This window comes from Numenius arquata, chromosome 7, assembly GCF_964106895.1.
Source record: "Numenius arquata chromosome 7, bNumArq3.hap1.1, whole genome shotgun sequence".
NCBI classification, from domain to species: domain Eukaryota; kingdom Metazoa; phylum Chordata; class Aves; order Charadriiformes; family Scolopacidae; genus Numenius; species Numenius arquata.
This window is the reverse complement of record NC_133582.1, coordinates 18990770-19008914: the sequence shown is the minus strand read 5'-3', so window position 1 is coordinate 19008914 and position 18145 is coordinate 18990770. Positions and strand designations below refer to the sequence as shown.

General features: G+C 37.9%; 1 protein-coding gene across 1 annotated transcript in view; it reads right to left on the bottom strand.

Moving 5' to 3' along the window:
- RFX6 (regulatory factor X6) overlaps positions 1–18145 on the bottom strand; it is a 36571-nt gene that overhangs the window by 9346 nt on the left and 9080 nt on the right. The window contains exons 5-12 of the mRNA XM_074150687.1: positions 16496–16573; positions 13360–13387; positions 8414–8521; positions 5967–6044; positions 5760–5873; positions 3640–3689; positions 2668–2827; positions 582–726 (exon numbers count right to left, since the gene is read on the bottom strand). Of these exons, the coding sequence (XP_074006788.1) occupies positions 582–726; positions 2668–2827; positions 3640–3689; positions 5760–5873; positions 5967–6044; positions 8414–8521; positions 13360–13387; positions 16496–16573 (761 nt within the window). The remainder of the gene's footprint in view (positions 1–581; positions 727–2667; positions 2828–3639; positions 3690–5759; positions 5874–5966; positions 6045–8413; positions 8522–13359; positions 13388–16495; positions 16574–18145) is intronic.

Below are 18145 nucleotides of genomic sequence, written 5' to 3'. Positions count from 1 at the left end.
AATGACTGTGGTTTTTTTTCAACAACAGGTATACATATGAAAATTAACACCCTTAAAATTTGTACTTTACTCCACCCTATTTTGTGTATGAAAATAGTTGTTACACTTTATAGATAATTACGTATTTTTTCAAAGATCAACTTTCAGCAAAAAAAAATATCTATTCATACCTAGCCAAAAAAGTAAACCAGCTCAAATATCCATTAAATTAAGCCATAATGATACGGAATTTTTGAGACATCTTTCAAGAACTGATCTGTGTTAATATCTGTGCTAATATCCCCATGAGACTAGGGTAAAATTTCAAAAGAGGTTTTATTACACTTAGCAACTGACGTGTAAATGATTGTTTCAGTCACCATTTGAAGTCGTCTAATTGGGATGACTTCCCAGCACAAGCTTCTGTTCTTGTAGGACATGCTAGGACAACCAATTGGTTTTCTGAAGTTAACACTGAGCTAGGTTAGAGAATGCCGTGTCTACGTGTCCCTTTACTCAGTCCATCCCCAAGTAGACTAGTGTGGCATCGAATGAAACAGTGAATTACTTTTAATGATACAAATATATTGCCATGTACTTACATTCACTGTAGACCTCCCCATCAGAATCTGTGCTCCCTGAGACTGCAAGGAGTGCCTGAGAGCCAATACTATTCAAATCAACTTTTTCAATATCTGACACCATGGAATTCACCACGTGCTGGTCAAAAAGAGCTGGCCGAGCAATCTGTAAGAGAAGGCAAGGTAAAATGCCGAGACCTGTCATGGTTTAACCCCAGCCGGCAACTAAACACCACATGGCTGCTCACCCACTCCCCACCCTCCCACGGGATGGGGGAGAGAATCGAAAGTGTAAAAGTAAGAAAACTCATGGGTTGAGATAAAAACAGTTTAATAATTTTTCTAAAAGAATATTATTATTGTTGTTGTTGTTATAAGGAAAAGGGCAAAAAAATAACAGACAGAAAAATACAACCCAAGAAAGACAATTGATGCAAATGAAAACAATTGCTCACCACCAACCGACCGATGCCCAGTCAGTCCCTGGGCAGTGTCCTCCCCGCCAGTCTCCCCCCCTAGTTTTATTGCTGAGCATGACATCATATGGTATGGAATATCCCTTTGGTCAGTTGGGGTCAGCTGTCCCAGCTGTGTCCCCCACCAACTTTTTGTGCACCCTCAGCCTAGTCACTGGTGGGGCTGGTGTGAGAAGCAGAAAGGGCCTTGGCTGTGTGTAAGCCCTGCTCAGCAGTAACTAAAACATCCCTGTGTTACCAACACTGTCTCCAGCACAAATCCAAAACACAGCCCCATACAAGCTACTATGAAGAAAATTAACTCTGTCCCAGCCAAAACCAGCAGAGACCCACACCTGGGGATCACCTGAATAAATACTCAGAGAAGAATCACATTCTGTTTAATTTTCTTGTCATGGCTGGGTTTTTCGTAGATCAAATGAGATAATGTTTCCCTTCCATTAGACTTCTAATGCTTGTCTTATGTGCCTTCCTATGAGACCATCTTCAAGATGTCACCCACTTTTGTCTTAATATTTATGAAAGAGAAAACTAAGTCAAGATGAATATATGGTGCATGTGCAGTTATTGAGGACTACTACTTCAAAGCCCAAGCTGTTAGCGCTTAACTTCCACAAATTGCATTGTATCCTTTTGTATAATTTACCAGATCATTGCATGGAGGTGCCTCCTAATTGCAGATACCTGTATCCTGCCAACACAGCCTTGGACCCCTCAACTACCTCTCACTCACATGTTGTCCTTTGAGTCAAAACTCAATAAGAAAAGACATCATGGACAAGACAGCGAACCTTTCCTAGGCAAGAAGGGTCATCTGATATTCTCCAATTTGGAACTAAAACAAATACTCATATATTCCACTTTGATTGCCAGAAGTTCCCGGGATAGTAGTTCATTATAACCTTGGTCCTTTCTTTCTTCTCTACTACAAAATTTTGAAGTTTCAGTCAGATCTATTTATGGCTGCTTCCTTCTTGCATGGTTAAAATTACAAGATGTAATTCTTCCATGGTTGAAGTTGAACCTTGAAAAAATAATGCATTATATCTCATAGCCAGCAAAGTGCACTGAATGCAATTGACAATTTTTTGGATGTTGTCGTGGTTTAACCCCAACCAGCAGCTAGAACCACACACCTGCTCACTCACACACACACACACACGCCCCTGCCCCGGCCTTTTTTCCCCACCCTCAAGAATGGTGGGGGAAGAGGGAAAAAAAGGAGAAGAAAGGGAGGGGGAAAAAAATCTCATGGGTTAAGATAAAGACAGTTTAATGAAAACAATAACAAAAAAGGAAAAATAACAATAATAATGATGACACAGGTCACTCTCATCACCCAGTGAATTGGCACTGTCCAGAGCAGTGACTGTGGATTACTGCCCCCTGGCTAACCCTCATTTATATACTGAGCATGACATCCGAGATATGGAATATTCCATTGGCCGTTCCATCGTTCTGTCTATGCTTCTATGGCAAGCTGAAAAAAGTCCTTGAATAGTGTAAACATCACTTAGCAACAACTAAAAACAATAGGTATTATTGACATTCCTTTCACAGGAATCACTAGAAAGAAAATTAACTCTTTCCCAGCTGCAACCAGGACAATTGTGTAGTTTTATTCTCTTTACCTGTGCTAGGTGTAGAAATGATGTTTGTCGTTTCAGGGAGGAAACAAATCTTCGTGCAATAGGAAGTTTCTTATCCGTCAGGTTTTCTGGTAGATTTTCCAAAGAGGAAACAACCCACTGTTCCCAGTTTTTTGCAAAATTTCTTATATCTGCCAGTAAACTATAGGGAAAAAAATGTGGTTTAGAGAAACATCAATAAAAATTGCCTTGCATTATTTTAAATAATTGGGTTTCAATCTATGATTAACAGATTCCTGGACATATCTGTGAATTACTCCTCAGGTGTCACCAAAAAAGAAACAGGAAATGACCAATAACCAAAAGGCTAAAATTGACTATATATTGATCTGTACCTCCTTTGAGAAAAATTGTAAGCCACCTGCCAATTTAAATAGGTTGAAAAACACTAGCTTTAAGAATAAACTGTGAGAAATCCAAGAACCATTAGAGATATATGAAGCTAAAGGCCTTAGTCAGAATTAAAACCCAAACCAAGATGCCTTTCAAGGGAAATGAAAGATAAGAATTTTCAGAGGTAACTTATAATAATCCTCTTATTACTATGTTATTGAGAAAATGCTTAGGTATTATGGTGATACATAGGATACAAACCCCAAAAGTATTCTGAAAAAAAGGTAACAATTATTTCTGCTTGAACACCATGAATACATTTGTTTGTTTTTTCATATTCTAGGGCTTCAGATTTTCATATTCAAGGCCTCTTCTAGGCAGAAGAAACCTGTTTCAAAATATCCAACAAGCCAGTAAAATGAGACATTAAAATACTGTGTCATATTTTAAGGCTGTTCTAGAGCTGTCCTCAGAGCTGACACTATTTTGCCATACACACCTACTATTCTAAACACGAGCATAAATACTGTGAGAAAATTTCTCAAGGATATAGAATTTCTGCTGTTTACCTGGAATATGCCTAACAAACAGAATGTAGCATTATTATTTTCAAATACCTACCTCTCTGGCATTTCTTGCATTGTTGCAGGGATGAGTACATCTGTAAGGACCTTCAAAAAGGTAACAGAAGATTATATCAAGCTTCCACTGGCCATTTATTCATTCATGTCTTTCTTGTCTACTTAGATTGCAAAGTGATAAAGACAGGAAACTTATACAGAATAAAGCCATTCAACCTATTGTCCAGATGTTTATATTCCTAGATTTCTCCCATTGTGATTAGATAGGAACATATGATATATTTATGTACCTAGATAGCTCCCATTCTTAATGTATGCCAGCATGCCAGTAAAACAAGAAAGTGCTATTACTCATGTCTTACAGTGGGGAAATCAGTAGAAGAGAGATGCATAAACACTTTATTTTTTCTAGCATCACCATGTGTCTCAGTAAAGCACACACTCAGGCACCTCCCAAGTTCTCGAGTGCTATTAGCCACTTGTCTCTTCTTTCTGTCATCCTGGATGGGGCACTGAAGGTGTTCAGAATTTAGGACCAATTCCCTATAGCTAACTGTGGTGCAGAACTGTTTTTGCAAAAAACTGTGCCATCTGGCATGCCTTCTGGGAATGTTATCAAGGTGAGAAAAGTTAGCCTATATCCCAAAAATCTGTTTCCACTACTAATGTAAATGGTTTGATAACAACACAATAAAATTTCTCCTTCTTTCTGGCAGCTGTGCTGTCAAGAATATCTAACATGATTATAAGTGAGAAATAGTGAGAGACAAAGAAGAGGCATAATAGTAAATTTATGAACTTTTGAGAAATTCTGTCTTACTAAATTTATAATTTAGTGCCCCTGTAATATTTCTTCATCTGTCACATTGAATATTTATTACAAATAAAGATAATATTGGATCTATTGGGACAGCACATTTAGAGCAGGAAAAAACTCATAAACTCAAGGTACAATATGACCTCCACAAGTAAATGAGTCTTAATGGCTCATCTCCAGGGTAGTAATCATGATTGTTGATGCTTATCACCTTTACTTCACTTTACTAACTAAAACACCTCTTCTTACTTTACAGCTTGATATGCTTCTAAGAAATACACGTTTTCATCTTGTCTGGATTTTCCCCCATACTTTTGTACAGTTAAGAATGACAAATAGATGACAATAAGGTACGTAGTGTTAAACAGCCCCAAGTTTTTTGCTTTGACTGCTCAGTGTTTACTGTTACACCAACAGTTGTTTCTTCCCATCGATATGTGGTTGTGATATGTGTTAGAGAGAGGATGGCAATCCTTTTGTATTTGTATGGCATGTCCTATCAGAGGAACTTAAAGTACTTTGCAGCATTTAATTAATGTTCCAATCAGGTTTTCCAAATTAAAAACTCAAGAAACTTTGGTGGCATTACTTTATTCTTTCCCCAGCGCTCTATTGCTTAATCCTGACCTTGCAATGCTCCTTAGTTCCACTTAGTTCCAACTATTTGAGTGATCATGCTATGAACTAGATCAAAGAACTCACGTGGCACAAAAACTCTGCAAAACCAATGTTCCTTAGTTTTTTTATTTTTTTAAAACCCAAACCAGTTCAGAGTGCAGCAGTTTTATGGGTCCATCTAGCAGCATAGGAACAGAAATTAAGGGCAGAAGGCAGGAGAGGCAGAAATATCTTAAGCCAGTACAGTTGTGCTCTGTAACACAAAACCATAGTCTGACATAACCTGTGAGTAGCAGATTCGCATGTGGAATCACCTCCCTGATCTGCCACCGACTCTCTTTGCTGGTAGAAATGGCAATAATCTTTTAAGTAAAAACAAGGCTTCAGTTTTCATCCAGGCTTAACTTAGTCAGCCTCATCCGTGAAGCACACAAGCATTTCTTTTAGCTACATTCAAGCAAGTAGGTCAGGATTTCACCATTAGTGTGCTGCCTGAAGTCACACAATAAGTGTGCAGCAGAGCTGAGACGAGTTCAGCTCTTACGTGTGCCAGTTTTATGTGCTTGATTTCAATGGAATCCTTGCTGATTTACACAGTTACCTGTGTAAAAGGTAAGGTGGAAAGCAGCCTAGTCATCCTGTTATTCTAACTTCAACGCTGTTTTTACACAAGCAAAAGCTGTAGAGTGGTTGAGATTATCCATGTAGCTAAATGTTTAGCTTACCTTATACAGTATTGAGTCACAAACACAGAAGATGTCAACAATGATGGGGTTTTCAAGCAGGGGAAGCAGATGGTCAGGCATTCCTTGCCAAAAATGTAATAAGAAATGCTGAATCTAAAGGAGTAGGAACCAGAATCATTAACATAAATAATGCTTTCTTGGCTCCCTGTGCATATATACCAAGAATGTGTGTTCAAACAGCCTTACCTCTTCAAAGTTCCCATTAATTGCATTGTCAAGGACACATTGACAGTGTGTTTTGTACATCATGATAAGAGTATCTACCTATTTTGGAAGAAAGAAAGATTAAGCAGAGTTTCTAAGCTCTCTCCTTTGTTAATATAGTGATCTAGGTTTCTGCTTTCTGTAGCTAGTATTTAAATATAGAATATAAATTGTATTACAATGAATATTTACAAACAGACAGTCTGTATATCCAGAAGTGATGAGGAGGTCACTCATCTCTAGTTTTTATTGACATCTTTAAGTCTCAATGCTGTTGTCAGAAATGTGGCATCTGAATCTGTATACACTGTGAAAATGTGGATATAGCTAAGGCAATAGCTAGACCAGCCAGGCAGATGGTAAAGTAAATTCACCTTTCTGAAGGTAAGATTAATCCCATAGAGTAGTGCAAGTTAATCATTAGGCTACTATAGGCGTCTATGAGTGTTCTGAAACATCATCTAGTTGGACAAATGAGAAAATAGCTGCCAGTCATTTGGTCAAAGTTTAATCACTACCTTACACGAACTGAACTTTAAAAAGCAGAACTCCCTTTCATCTCATCAGGCTAATTTATCTGAGTGGAGTGTTTCCTTATTTTAATAAGTGTACAGAGACTTTGCAAAAAAAAATGGTAGTAAACTTTTAAATTTGTAGGAAATTATAAAACAAGAATTTTGTAAAGTATTTTAAGGAAAGGAAAATACGAGCAAAACCATTCTTATGGTCTAGAATCACAGAAAGTTTGTTACAGCTTGTGAAATTCTCTGGCAAAACAATACCAGGTTTTGAATTAACCCAGTACCACATTATTCCAATAGGTTTAGCAAACAGATTTCTTTGAAAACAGACCTTATTGGCTTTCAGAGCTGCTTCTGTAGTTACATATCTTTGAATAACAATGGCAAAGGGTAGGATTCAAGAACATTTTAAAGAGTTTTTTTGGAAGGTGTTGATGCAAGCTTAAAGTTTGGGTATGTTTTCTTCAGAAACATAAAATGCAGAAATATATCAATCTATTCTAGTGCAAACTGCTACTTTTATGGACTCTCCAGAGATTTCTGTTGTGTGCAATTTCTTAGGAGTTTAATAAAGGAGTCAAACTTCATGTATGGGCTCTCTTCAATAGAGTACCTAAATATCTTAGGTTCAATAACCCTTGGTCAGATAAGCTGAAGGAGGGAAAGACAGTAAGGAAATAAAAAAGCAAATAAGAGAAAAGGAGTGAGGACAGAGCAGCAAGGAGAGAAAGAGAGCCCACACACACAAATTCATCTCTCTTCCCACAGTCTTTTCATAACTCTATGAGTCTGACCCCAGACAGAGTCACCTGCTGGGCTCTCCTGTCATCTTGTCACAACACCATAGAAATTACATGTTGCTGACCCAAGAATGAAGGCAAAATGTGTTGCATCCTTTTCTTCACTGTTGGAGTGGTAAAAACCAATTTTGCTTACCCTGCTCTGTTGGGTCTGCAAGGAACCTCAAATGCTCTTCAGATTTAAATGTTATGAGAATGCTGTATACATGAGAGATGTCAATTGGAGTGATGGAGTCTATAGCAGTAGGTGATGTGCACCGCCTAGTACACCAGTTCTTGGCCTTTCTTTAGGAACTGTAAGATTTCCCGCTAAGATCTCTGTACTACAGATGTCTACTTTCGTTTTGCTCCTCACAACGGGAATCCTAGGTGTCACTACTTGCACAGAACAAACTTAAGAGGCAGGGCTCATAAAACAAAAAGCTTTAAAGCAACGTGTCTCAAGACAGCCACCATTATGACCTGTACTGGAGACTAAACCGGAGAGTTCACAGTGAGTACCAAAAGGTTTCTAGCACAGTTCTGGGATGTAGCAGCCAGTAATGTGACCAGAAACAATACAGACAAGCAGTCGAAGACTTAAAACATATGCCAGTAACACTTCTAACTAAACAGTTACCCTTAGGATGAGCAATACTGAGTACTGATTTGAGGAACAGGATTTTACTACTTTAAAAAAAGACACACATATGCTCAGATTTTCACAGTCTCTTTCCAAACAATTAATGAAAGAGAGTAAAGTTAAACTAATTATTTGTTGTGAATTATTTGTTCTGATCTAATCAGAACAAAATTTACCTTAAATCTAAAGGCATTTGGAGTGAATACAACTCTCAGTTATTTGTTTGTTTTGCTCTCCTCGTCTTACATACCATCAGTTTGTAAAATACTAGGTCAGTTAATAGGTAAATAATTCAACCACCTTTCCAGTGGAAAGCCAGTTAATCGGTGTTAGTAAAGGTTTGCCCCCTCTATAAATCAGTCACCTCTGTTTGATTATGGACATTTCTGGCTCTTTCATGTCAGTACCTCAAAGGCTAAGATATGAAGAAACATTCTGTGGTAATTTTTGATCTATAACTCGGAAGAGAAGTAGCTCACATTTTACCTTGTCTTTAGAAATGCACCCTTGAAGCAAAAGGTGTTGAGCACTTGGAAACTCTGGGAGGAGAGTTCCAGTTTTGGAACTCAGAGAATATTTACGAGTGAAGCCACCCTGAAATGGAAGGGAAAAAACCAGGAACATTTAAATAGCTAATATAGATTCAACTGAAACCAACAATTAATGTTAAACGTATAATATCTCAGGAGTCTCTCAATGTTCCAGAATATTTACATTCAGACAATTCTTCCAAAATATTGATGCTTATCTAAATCTGGATTCCAGCTCTGGAAGGTAATTAAATATGTGTCCAGATCTAAACTCCACCAAACACAGTTTTCAGAATCATTTGAGACGTATGATTTCATAGAATTCTACAAGCTTGGAATTTAATCTATGTTTAAAATAGAATACAGTCTGTTGCTCTGCTCTGCAGTATGGACTGTTACATCATCAGGGAGACCCTAAATTTTATTTAATATTTATCTTTCTAGTGCAAGAGTCTAGGGTATCGGTGATATTATTGTTCTCCTTCGCTGTCTTCCTGCTCTGATAGCATGGCAACAGTGATTTTAGATTACTATGGTAATCACTATTTTGGTTTATGATAAAATTTGTTAATATTTTATAACATTATGGACATCATGGTATATAGGATCTATGGACACTTCTGAACTATGTATTTATTATACATCTCTCTGTAATTTTGGTAGACCTGACATGAGGGCCCAGAAAATATCTTCCAGTCCTGTATCCTATTGTATTAAAACAGATATGCACATAAACATGTGTACCAAGAGCTTTGTTGGAATAAGGAAGGATACTGAGCTGCGTGCCCTCCTGGGGAATGCCACTGATTTTAGCTGCTTTCCTCCTGCTCTCTTGAAGTGGCTGAGAGTTTGGCCATTCGCCTCAGAGAGACTAGACTTTGTTCTGTGAATATTTTTGGAGCATTTTGCTTTAGTCCATAAGGGAAGAATAAAACTATGCTGGGTAGCATAGGCACATACAGTCACAGGTCTACACAATATAAAAAATCCTGTACAGAAGCTCAGACTCAAAGTTCCAAGTCCAGGATCACAGACTGAGCCTGGAAAGAGGAAATGCAGTTTCAAAGGGACTTAAAGGAAGGGAATAACTAATTTTCCTCTTGATAACTCTTTAGCAACAAAAAAAAGGGGGAGGGGGGAGGCATCTATTAATATGATCACAGTTTCATATCTCAGTAAGAATGATATTCCCAGCCATTTAGTGTTCTACAGTTACTTGGTTGAGGAACAGTCAATGCTGACCTGGAGACAAGAGAAATGTCTCTTGAATTATCCTAAATTCTGCTATCTGAGAGTTCCTTGCAGTTCTTAAGCCTCTTTAGCTTGTGACATCTGAAATATCATAGTCACATCTTGTACTAGTCACAGACTGCAAAAAGATCTTGAATAATTATGAGAGATGGGATTGAGGGATGAAACAACAAGCAGCCTCTTATGTGTGAATGCTGACCATGAAGCGATATACGGTAAGTCAACTCTTGTTTAGACTCCTAACCTAATACTCTCACAAAATCTGATTTAGTCTACTTCTCATTAAGGCTGAGCAGCAATATTCTGTAGTGATATAGTGTTACTATGCTTATTTTTATAATGCATACATTACTCTTATGAAGCTTTCAAATGATACAACTAAGATGATACAACTCACCCTCAAGAGAAGCAATGAAATCTGCGTTATGATTCTGTCCTTACTGACTGAATTGTGCTTATTCTCATTCAAACCTAGAGAAGACTATTTGGCTGAAACCCTTTATGCCATTTTTGCCCACTCAGTCCTGATGCCAAGGCAGTGTACAGAGCCTTGAGCAGGCTTTCTGCGTATTCCTGCAATAAATCCACTACTTCTGTGCAGATTCCTTTGTACTGATGGATGGAATTTATGACCATGCACTAGGCATTTGCATGGTACTTGGCCTTTTCCTACCCCTTTGCATACAGTCAGATTTCACTAAAGCGGGAATAGCAGGTACATAGTGTAATGCATAGGGTAAAAGTGTGCAAAAGGGAGTATTTTCCTATATATGTTGACTCACCAAGCAGAGGTTAGTTTCAACTGAAATTCTCTCAAATACTGAATCCAGAAAACTATAGCTCTAACTGACATTCACCATATATACATCCCTATTTTTATAGGGTGATATGTCTGGCAAAACAGACAGCAAGGAATGAAAGCATACGTTATGTAAACACACTTTGCCTGTGCTATCTAATATTCATATACATAAAAGCTCTAAGTCAAAGAAATTGCAGAAATTAGGAACATTAGTACTTCTTTGTGTCAATAGTTTTGCAGTTTTATAATTGCCTATCAGTATCAGGAGGTTTGTTTTTTTTAATAACAGGAGTAATCTCAATGATTTTATTATGCAATTACCCATGAAATATATTAAAAGCTCTGATTAAACAGGATTAGTTCATGTAAAAGAAGGCAGTGATGGTGGTGGGAGGTTTAAGAGAAGATAATCTGCAATGTTTTTTACCTTGCTAATGGACTTATACGACTGTGCCTCAGTTCTAGACTTAATATTTTAACCCACTGCCACTTGCCCTTTCAATTTAATGCCATCTGTTTCTAATGGCCATTTAACATTAAGATAATGACAGTAATATTATCTGCCTAATTAACCATGCAGACTCTAATGGTGCACTAACTGGTTTAGATAAAAGAATTTGCTGATATCTCCCCCTACAGAGAGAATACTAGAAAATGTGATAAAACATACCAGAAGTAAACAGTGTCCCTGGCACTCAATAAGTGTTCATTCAAATGCCATTTACTCAGTATATTTAGACAATCAGTGCTTTAACATCTTCTCAATGTCTTTATGTTCCTACTGAGAATTACACCTTATGCAATCATTGTAAATCTTTCTGGAATACCTAATTGCATGTACTTTCCAGCAAATGAATAAGGATATATCACCTGTTCACTTTAATGGAAAGTATATTGTCAAATTTTCAGTTTGCTAAGTTTGCTAAAATTCAGTTCTTACCATAAAAGCCTTTTTTTTCTTTTAAGACCTGGTTGAATAATTTCAGAAAACACAGAGCTAGACAATTAAAAACTCACACCAATGTGCCCTTTCTCACTTATTTCCACCAACTTCTCTATGATTCTTTTTCTGGGAGGACCAAGGTATGGAACTTTGGGGCGGGAACAAGACAGGTTTATGAGACTGTCAATTCCCAAACAGGCTGGGGATGCCACATCAGAGATGGAAGTAAATGTGCATTCACTTATGCCAAGGGAACCAGAAATTTTCCATCCCCAAACTCTGAAATAATGAATGCTGTAGTAGTGCTCGTGAATATGTTGGGGATATCCCATGGCATAGCACTATTTATTTTTTTTTTAATAAGATAGCTGATTATCTAAACAGGGAAAACACTAATCTACCTGAACCTCACTAAAATATTTGATGTGGTGTCACCTGGGAAATTATTAGTTATGCTGGTGAGAATGAGGATTAGTACAAGAATGTAAAATGTTTAAGAAACTGACTCTAGCTGCAATGCTAACAAGTTGTGTTCACAGGGAAACTACTGGGCTGAAAAGGGATTGAAGTGAAGATTCTCAAAGATTAGGCTTGGGGCTGATCTCATTGAACATTTCATAGATTAAACTGGCTGACATGAGCTAGTGAAATCTTCAATAAAGACGACGACCAAGAGGTCATGTAGAAAGGCCTGGATGGCTTTGAGATAATGGCAATAAAGGGGGTGAAAATCAATAGAGCAAAGCTACACCCTCAGTGACCAATAAGAATTTCTGCTATCAGCTAGAAGTTGCTTATCTGGAAATGAAAAAGGCAAAAGACTTGCTGTGTATCAGTTGATCACTGAGGGTATATTTAGTCTGGTAAATTAAATGGTGTCAGGGAACGTTCCTAGGCAATCCTGGAACAGTATTACACAGACTGGCCCCAGGAGTCTTTTGGCCCATGTCAATTAGCAGTCTCCCAAACAATTCCTAGTTGTGCTTCACCAGTTGCTGCATGCTAGGCACTTCTCTCCACAGCAATGTGGCTGAGATGTGCCTGTTACTTTGTAGGTTCAGGACTTTAATAACATGGATGCAGGCTATTCCATGCCAGATGAACTCAGTGTCAAAGAACAATCCTGGGAGCAATCCTTAACCCTTAATGTACAATTATCAATCATTTTCTAGGATAAATATGACCAGAATGACAGTGACTATACTATATTTACAGTAGTGAAAATGTAGGCGACCTGTGGGGAAAAAACCCAAACTAACAAACAAAAAAACCCCACAGTTCTAGAATTTGTCAGAAGGCATATTTCCAATAGAAGCTGGAGACATGCCATTCACAAGAGTCATACAAGATTTTTTTTCTAGAAAGATATTCAAATTGGAACAAGTGCAGTGGAAGGCTGTAAGGCTGATCAGAAGTGACTAAAAGGCTGCTTTTTCCATCTAGCAAGCAAAAGCAGCAAAAAGACGTATCACAGGGAAATGTCACAAAGAGCAAAAAATTGAGAAAGACAATCCTGACCAGGAGATATAAAATTCAGTTTATTAAAAAAAAATATCTTTTGGCTTCCAATCAGACAAATGAGCACATGAAAAAGCTGTCCTGCAAAAGTAATGGATGCAAAATATTAAGCTAGAGCTTGATCCTTTGCTTAAGAGGGTCTATTATGAACCTCTGTAGTCATTTGGAACTGGATTGGAACAGGAACCGCAGCAGGTGCCTTCCACTATTATTTTCTTTTGAATATTTAAAGGGGCAAATACTCAGCTTCATGAAAAAAGGTTATGCAGTCTAATCTTTAATGAACAAAATATTGCTGTAATTTTCAAATAAATTAATGTGAAGAAAACCACAGGTCACATAATATTTGGATTATAACAGGAGTAAAAGAAAAGACTACAGCACTTACCTCATTCTTTAACTTGCTTCCAGAGAACCTTTGGAAAGAAACACATTTGATTATTTTTTCATAAGCAGAACATTTTTAGAGTTTGTATATGTACATATAAAATAGATAGATATAGTATATATATATAGTACATAAGATAGATCAATTAGGAAAATTATCACATTTCTACAAATGTAATTATAATAAAAATCATGCTTTTTTTCTTAACTTCTTCCATTGGTTTGCAAGTGCCTGACAATATCAGGAAACCTACTGATGTCTTCTAAAACATGAAGATTCACATCACTGACCAAACAATGATGTATAAACCCCAGTTTCAGTTTTTTCTCTGGATCTTTGCAACTTCATGAATCAAAAGGAAAGCATAGGTGCAAGTCCATAAGGTCTTTATGAGGAAATACGTAAAGTTTTTCATACAGCTGAGTAAATTCAGACTAGAAAAAATACATCTAGAATTTACGCTTCTCAGGAAAATGAAGAAATAATAGTGATTTCCCGTTCTTTTTCACCACAGTATTATTCCGATACAGGTGAAATGCATTTCTGAGATCAAAGATTCATTAACAGTCAAAAATGTGTTGCAATATAGTGCATGACCTATTAAGAGTCCAATTGAGAGATGCCCAATGAAGTCACTGGACTATCAGGCAAATCTTCAGTGCAGAAATTAGAAAACACACATTTTAAATTATAAGTGCTAAACTAGAGAATGTGTAGTGATAGAGATCCTAATGGACCAGTATAATGATAAATGTTGATTTATTATTGTTATTTCCTGTTCTGCTAGCTGCCAACTGATAAGATACCTTGGGCAACAAAAAGTCTTATAATTATTAGTGGCAATATTGTGATTTCACGCTGTTGAGATGCTCGGCTGGCAGGACAGAACACCAGAGACTGAGTGGTTGTGGAATTCCTCCTGCTCAGGCCAGGAACAGGCACCTGACAGTTCCCATCACATGATGATCCAGCACATGTTACCTGCAGAGTTCCCTTGGTTGTTGATAGATGAGTATGAAAGAAGGCATCACTCAGTCGATTACGTCATGAAGCTAATTAGCTTCATAGCTGGATGTGTTTGTTATGGACTGTGGATTTCCACATGTGCAGTAAAATGTACACAGAATGTACAGCAAAAACATGAGGCAGCATCCTCTAGCACTGCTCCTCCAGGGCCTTAATTGCTAGCTAAAGCTACCCTTCACACAGTGATGTGGGTTCTAACCATCGCTGGTGTTAGGTGTGCTCCCCTCACAGCGCAAGGCTTGATATTTAAAGGAACTGGGAGGTCAAATTTACAGTGGAATTTACAGATTCAGGCATCTGCAACCCTGCATTAAGGAATATTGTATTCAGCTCAATTACCTAAATATTAATACACGAATGCCAGTAAGTTTGAAACAGCAGTAGAAACCTATATTTAGGCAGCTAAACTGAGGCCCATTGCCCCTTCTAGTTTTTGACAAGCTGCCATCTAACATGGAAGCCTTGTGGTAAAGGCCTCCATATGCCTATATTTGTGCAGGGGCATGGTGTGATCTGATACCAACCCAATATTCCCTGCGTATTTCTGCCCCAAGCTTGATCCAGGAACCATTTCTATAGCTCACCTACCAGAACAGACATCAAAGGAGAGATTTTATGATGGATCATTATATGCAGCAGCCAGCACCTGGGAGATTCACTCTCACTTTTGAATCCTTACACTGCCTGACTTTCCTTACCCAGAAGCTTGTTCTTAACCCCAGGCTACTGCATCATTCTCTTCACACAGACAAATCCAACCACAGTGATGACCCAGACTGCGCAAAATGAGCATTTGAGCTGCTGTTCTAAATCAGCCAGGGACACAATTCACCTGCTGGACCCTGAAAATTCAACATCTCATACATGAGAACGTAAGTCCCAACATAAAGAAAAGGTTCCTAACTAGTGAATCTACTGAATCTAGTGAGTACTCCTGAAAATCTTAGAGAGTGTCTATGCCATCTTTATGTGAGTGTATACTGTTGGAAATCCAGCTGTGGAGAATTTTGCAGAACCTCCATTTTCTTCGCATTCACTGCTGGTAAACTGTACAAGGACAGAGCTTTACATGAAAAGGGCACTGGCTGACATAAAGCTGAGGAGTAAGAGTGATTATATTTCCTTAAATGAAAATAACTGCCTTTTAGTCAATTAAATGAGAAATTTGTTCAAGATAATTCTGTATTATGAAAGAACCTCACCTTGTGTACCAGAAACACCTCCACAGATCTAGATAAATACTTGACAAAGAAATGGTATATTCCAGGCTATTATACCTTAAGTTCTGCAGTGGAGAGATCCTGCCTTTTAAGCATCATTGGCAACATTGTCTTCAATTTTTAGACTTGTCCTATTGTTTGGGAAAAGTCTCTTTGGATATAACCTAATTCTGCCAGCAGTTGAATTTTCTGTGTGTGATTATAAACTCATTTATTCCTTTCCTTTCTCAGAGTCCCCACTTACACTTCTGTAGACAATGAAAGCCATCATTCAAGCCATATGTGAACAGAGACATTTGTTTTACGAACTATTAATCTTTGGCAAACCAACAGGCAGCTATCGTAACGTATTGATCCTGCTAGCTGTCCCTTAAATAAATATAATTAGAGCTTCCTGGGTTAGGTTTAAACTGATATTAGCCAGTCAAAGGACCTGCAAATATTAATCTACGCTGACCCCTCCCTCCTGCCCGCAGGTGCCAGCTTCACACCATTCTCCAGACGTTTCATAATGGGAAGCTGTCCTGGGGAAAGAACTCAGAGGGTGACACACAAGCAAACAAAATGATACAAGTGTTCTGGAAATGGTGTTTTGCTGCCTTACACAAACTTGAACAAATCCTCTACTGGTATAAGTTGATGCAGGTCTACACAGACTGCAGTTGGACCACACTGGAAGACACTAGCAAAAGATCTAGATCATCCTCTTAAAACAAAATCAATGTCTTTAGGGAGCAAACTGTTACTTAAATCTAGGAATACCAGACATTGAGATATGCAGCAATACTAGCTCTGGTATCAACAAAAATTAGCGTCCTACAAATACCTTGCTAAGGGGAGGTTAAAGTTAGATCTTCACTGTCTAAGTCTCAGAAGTTATGTTGTTGTACCTGGTTAAGCCTTTTCCAGAATACACAGAGTGGTAGTATGCACTGCTTTCTTTAATGCCAATTCCATAATAGTGATACCTATGGAAAAAAAAGAGTGTTTAGGAGTGACATGTCACATAAAGCAAATTGTCAAATTGATTTTCAATGCTTTCTGAAAACTTTTCTTAACAGTATCTACCAATTCCTTTCATTGACATGGAACAAAATCTGGTCTTATAGAAAACAGTATTGTCATGATTTGACCTAAAATTCAAGTCTACGATCTTTAAATTTAAAATATTTTCTTTTTTACAAGAATGTAGTTGGAATAGCAAATCTCCTATAAATATGTTACATCTCTTTTCCCTAATGTGCATTCTCTTTCATTTTACTTTGTTGAAACGGTGCTGGGTTTGATCTATCAGCTTTATTTTATCAGGCTTACCGCTGTTATATTTAGACAGCCCCACAGAGCACTCTTCAGCCAAAAATAACTCACCAGTGTACCCTATAAATTAGTGTTCATCTTCCTATGACTAAAAATGCTAACATATCATTCATTCATTCTTCTCTCAGGTTGTAGGCTGACCGACTCAGCTGAATTATTTAGCTGCTTAAGCCATTCTCATACACATATGTCTCTCTTGCTGCTCTCCTGGAGATTACTGCTCCCAATAGAGCTCGAAGAAGGAAACGTCCCCATCGCTCAGCCTCTGCAGTGCTGAGCCCAACACCTTAACCCAAGACGCTAAAGAGGGTGGGTGGGTGCCAAGAAAACTGGCTCTGCAGTAGATACTGCTTTCCACTGATTTTGCTACAAAAGAAGTGACCTTCAGGAGAAGGGCAGGAGAGCAAGCTGGGGGCAGCTATTTCTTGCTGGTCATAGCAAAGTTTGCTTGAGTTCATCTATCAAAGGTGATGGGCCCTGTCTTATAAATTCCACTCAACAGATTTTAAACCTGATTGTGTTAAAACAAATTTGTCTAAGAATGTTATGGACAGCATAGTCAGGATCATTTGCTTTTTACTAAAGTTAGCTTGAAAACACCATGGCATCTGGTTTAACTGAACTGCTTCGAAATAACACTTATCCTTCAAGTACATAGCACGTAAACCAAGCCTAACACAGGGGTAACACTTTGCAACACATTGCATCAATTTCACGGAAATGTCTCAAAAGCTTGAAGAAATTCACTCTTAAGACACAAAGCCCCCTGCAAATAGTTCATAGAGCACATAAACAAAAGTTTTCAGCTCATCTCTGCTGTTCCAGGTGATGCCCATGAAAAAAAATCACAATCTTACTGTTTGTTCTTGTATGGGACCGTCACAGATAAGAACAAAACCCTCAAATGCTTTATATTTACAAAGCTGACCAAAAGCATTACATACAAATGATATTTAAGAAAATGTTCATTAGGATGATGTATTTGCTTAGCCTAAGTACCTTTGAAAATCTCAGCTGAAATAGTAATTCTGTTTCTGTTGTGTGCATTCAGGATTTTACAGTCAAGAAATGTGACAGAAAGTGGCTGCTGTTAAACATCAGAGGCTTTACTCTTTGTCTTAAACTGATAAGCCCACACAACACCACTAAATCATAGGGGTACCTGGCGACCTACAGGAAGGCCAGAAGTTTCTCACCTCTTTCTTTACTGTTGGTTTTCTTGC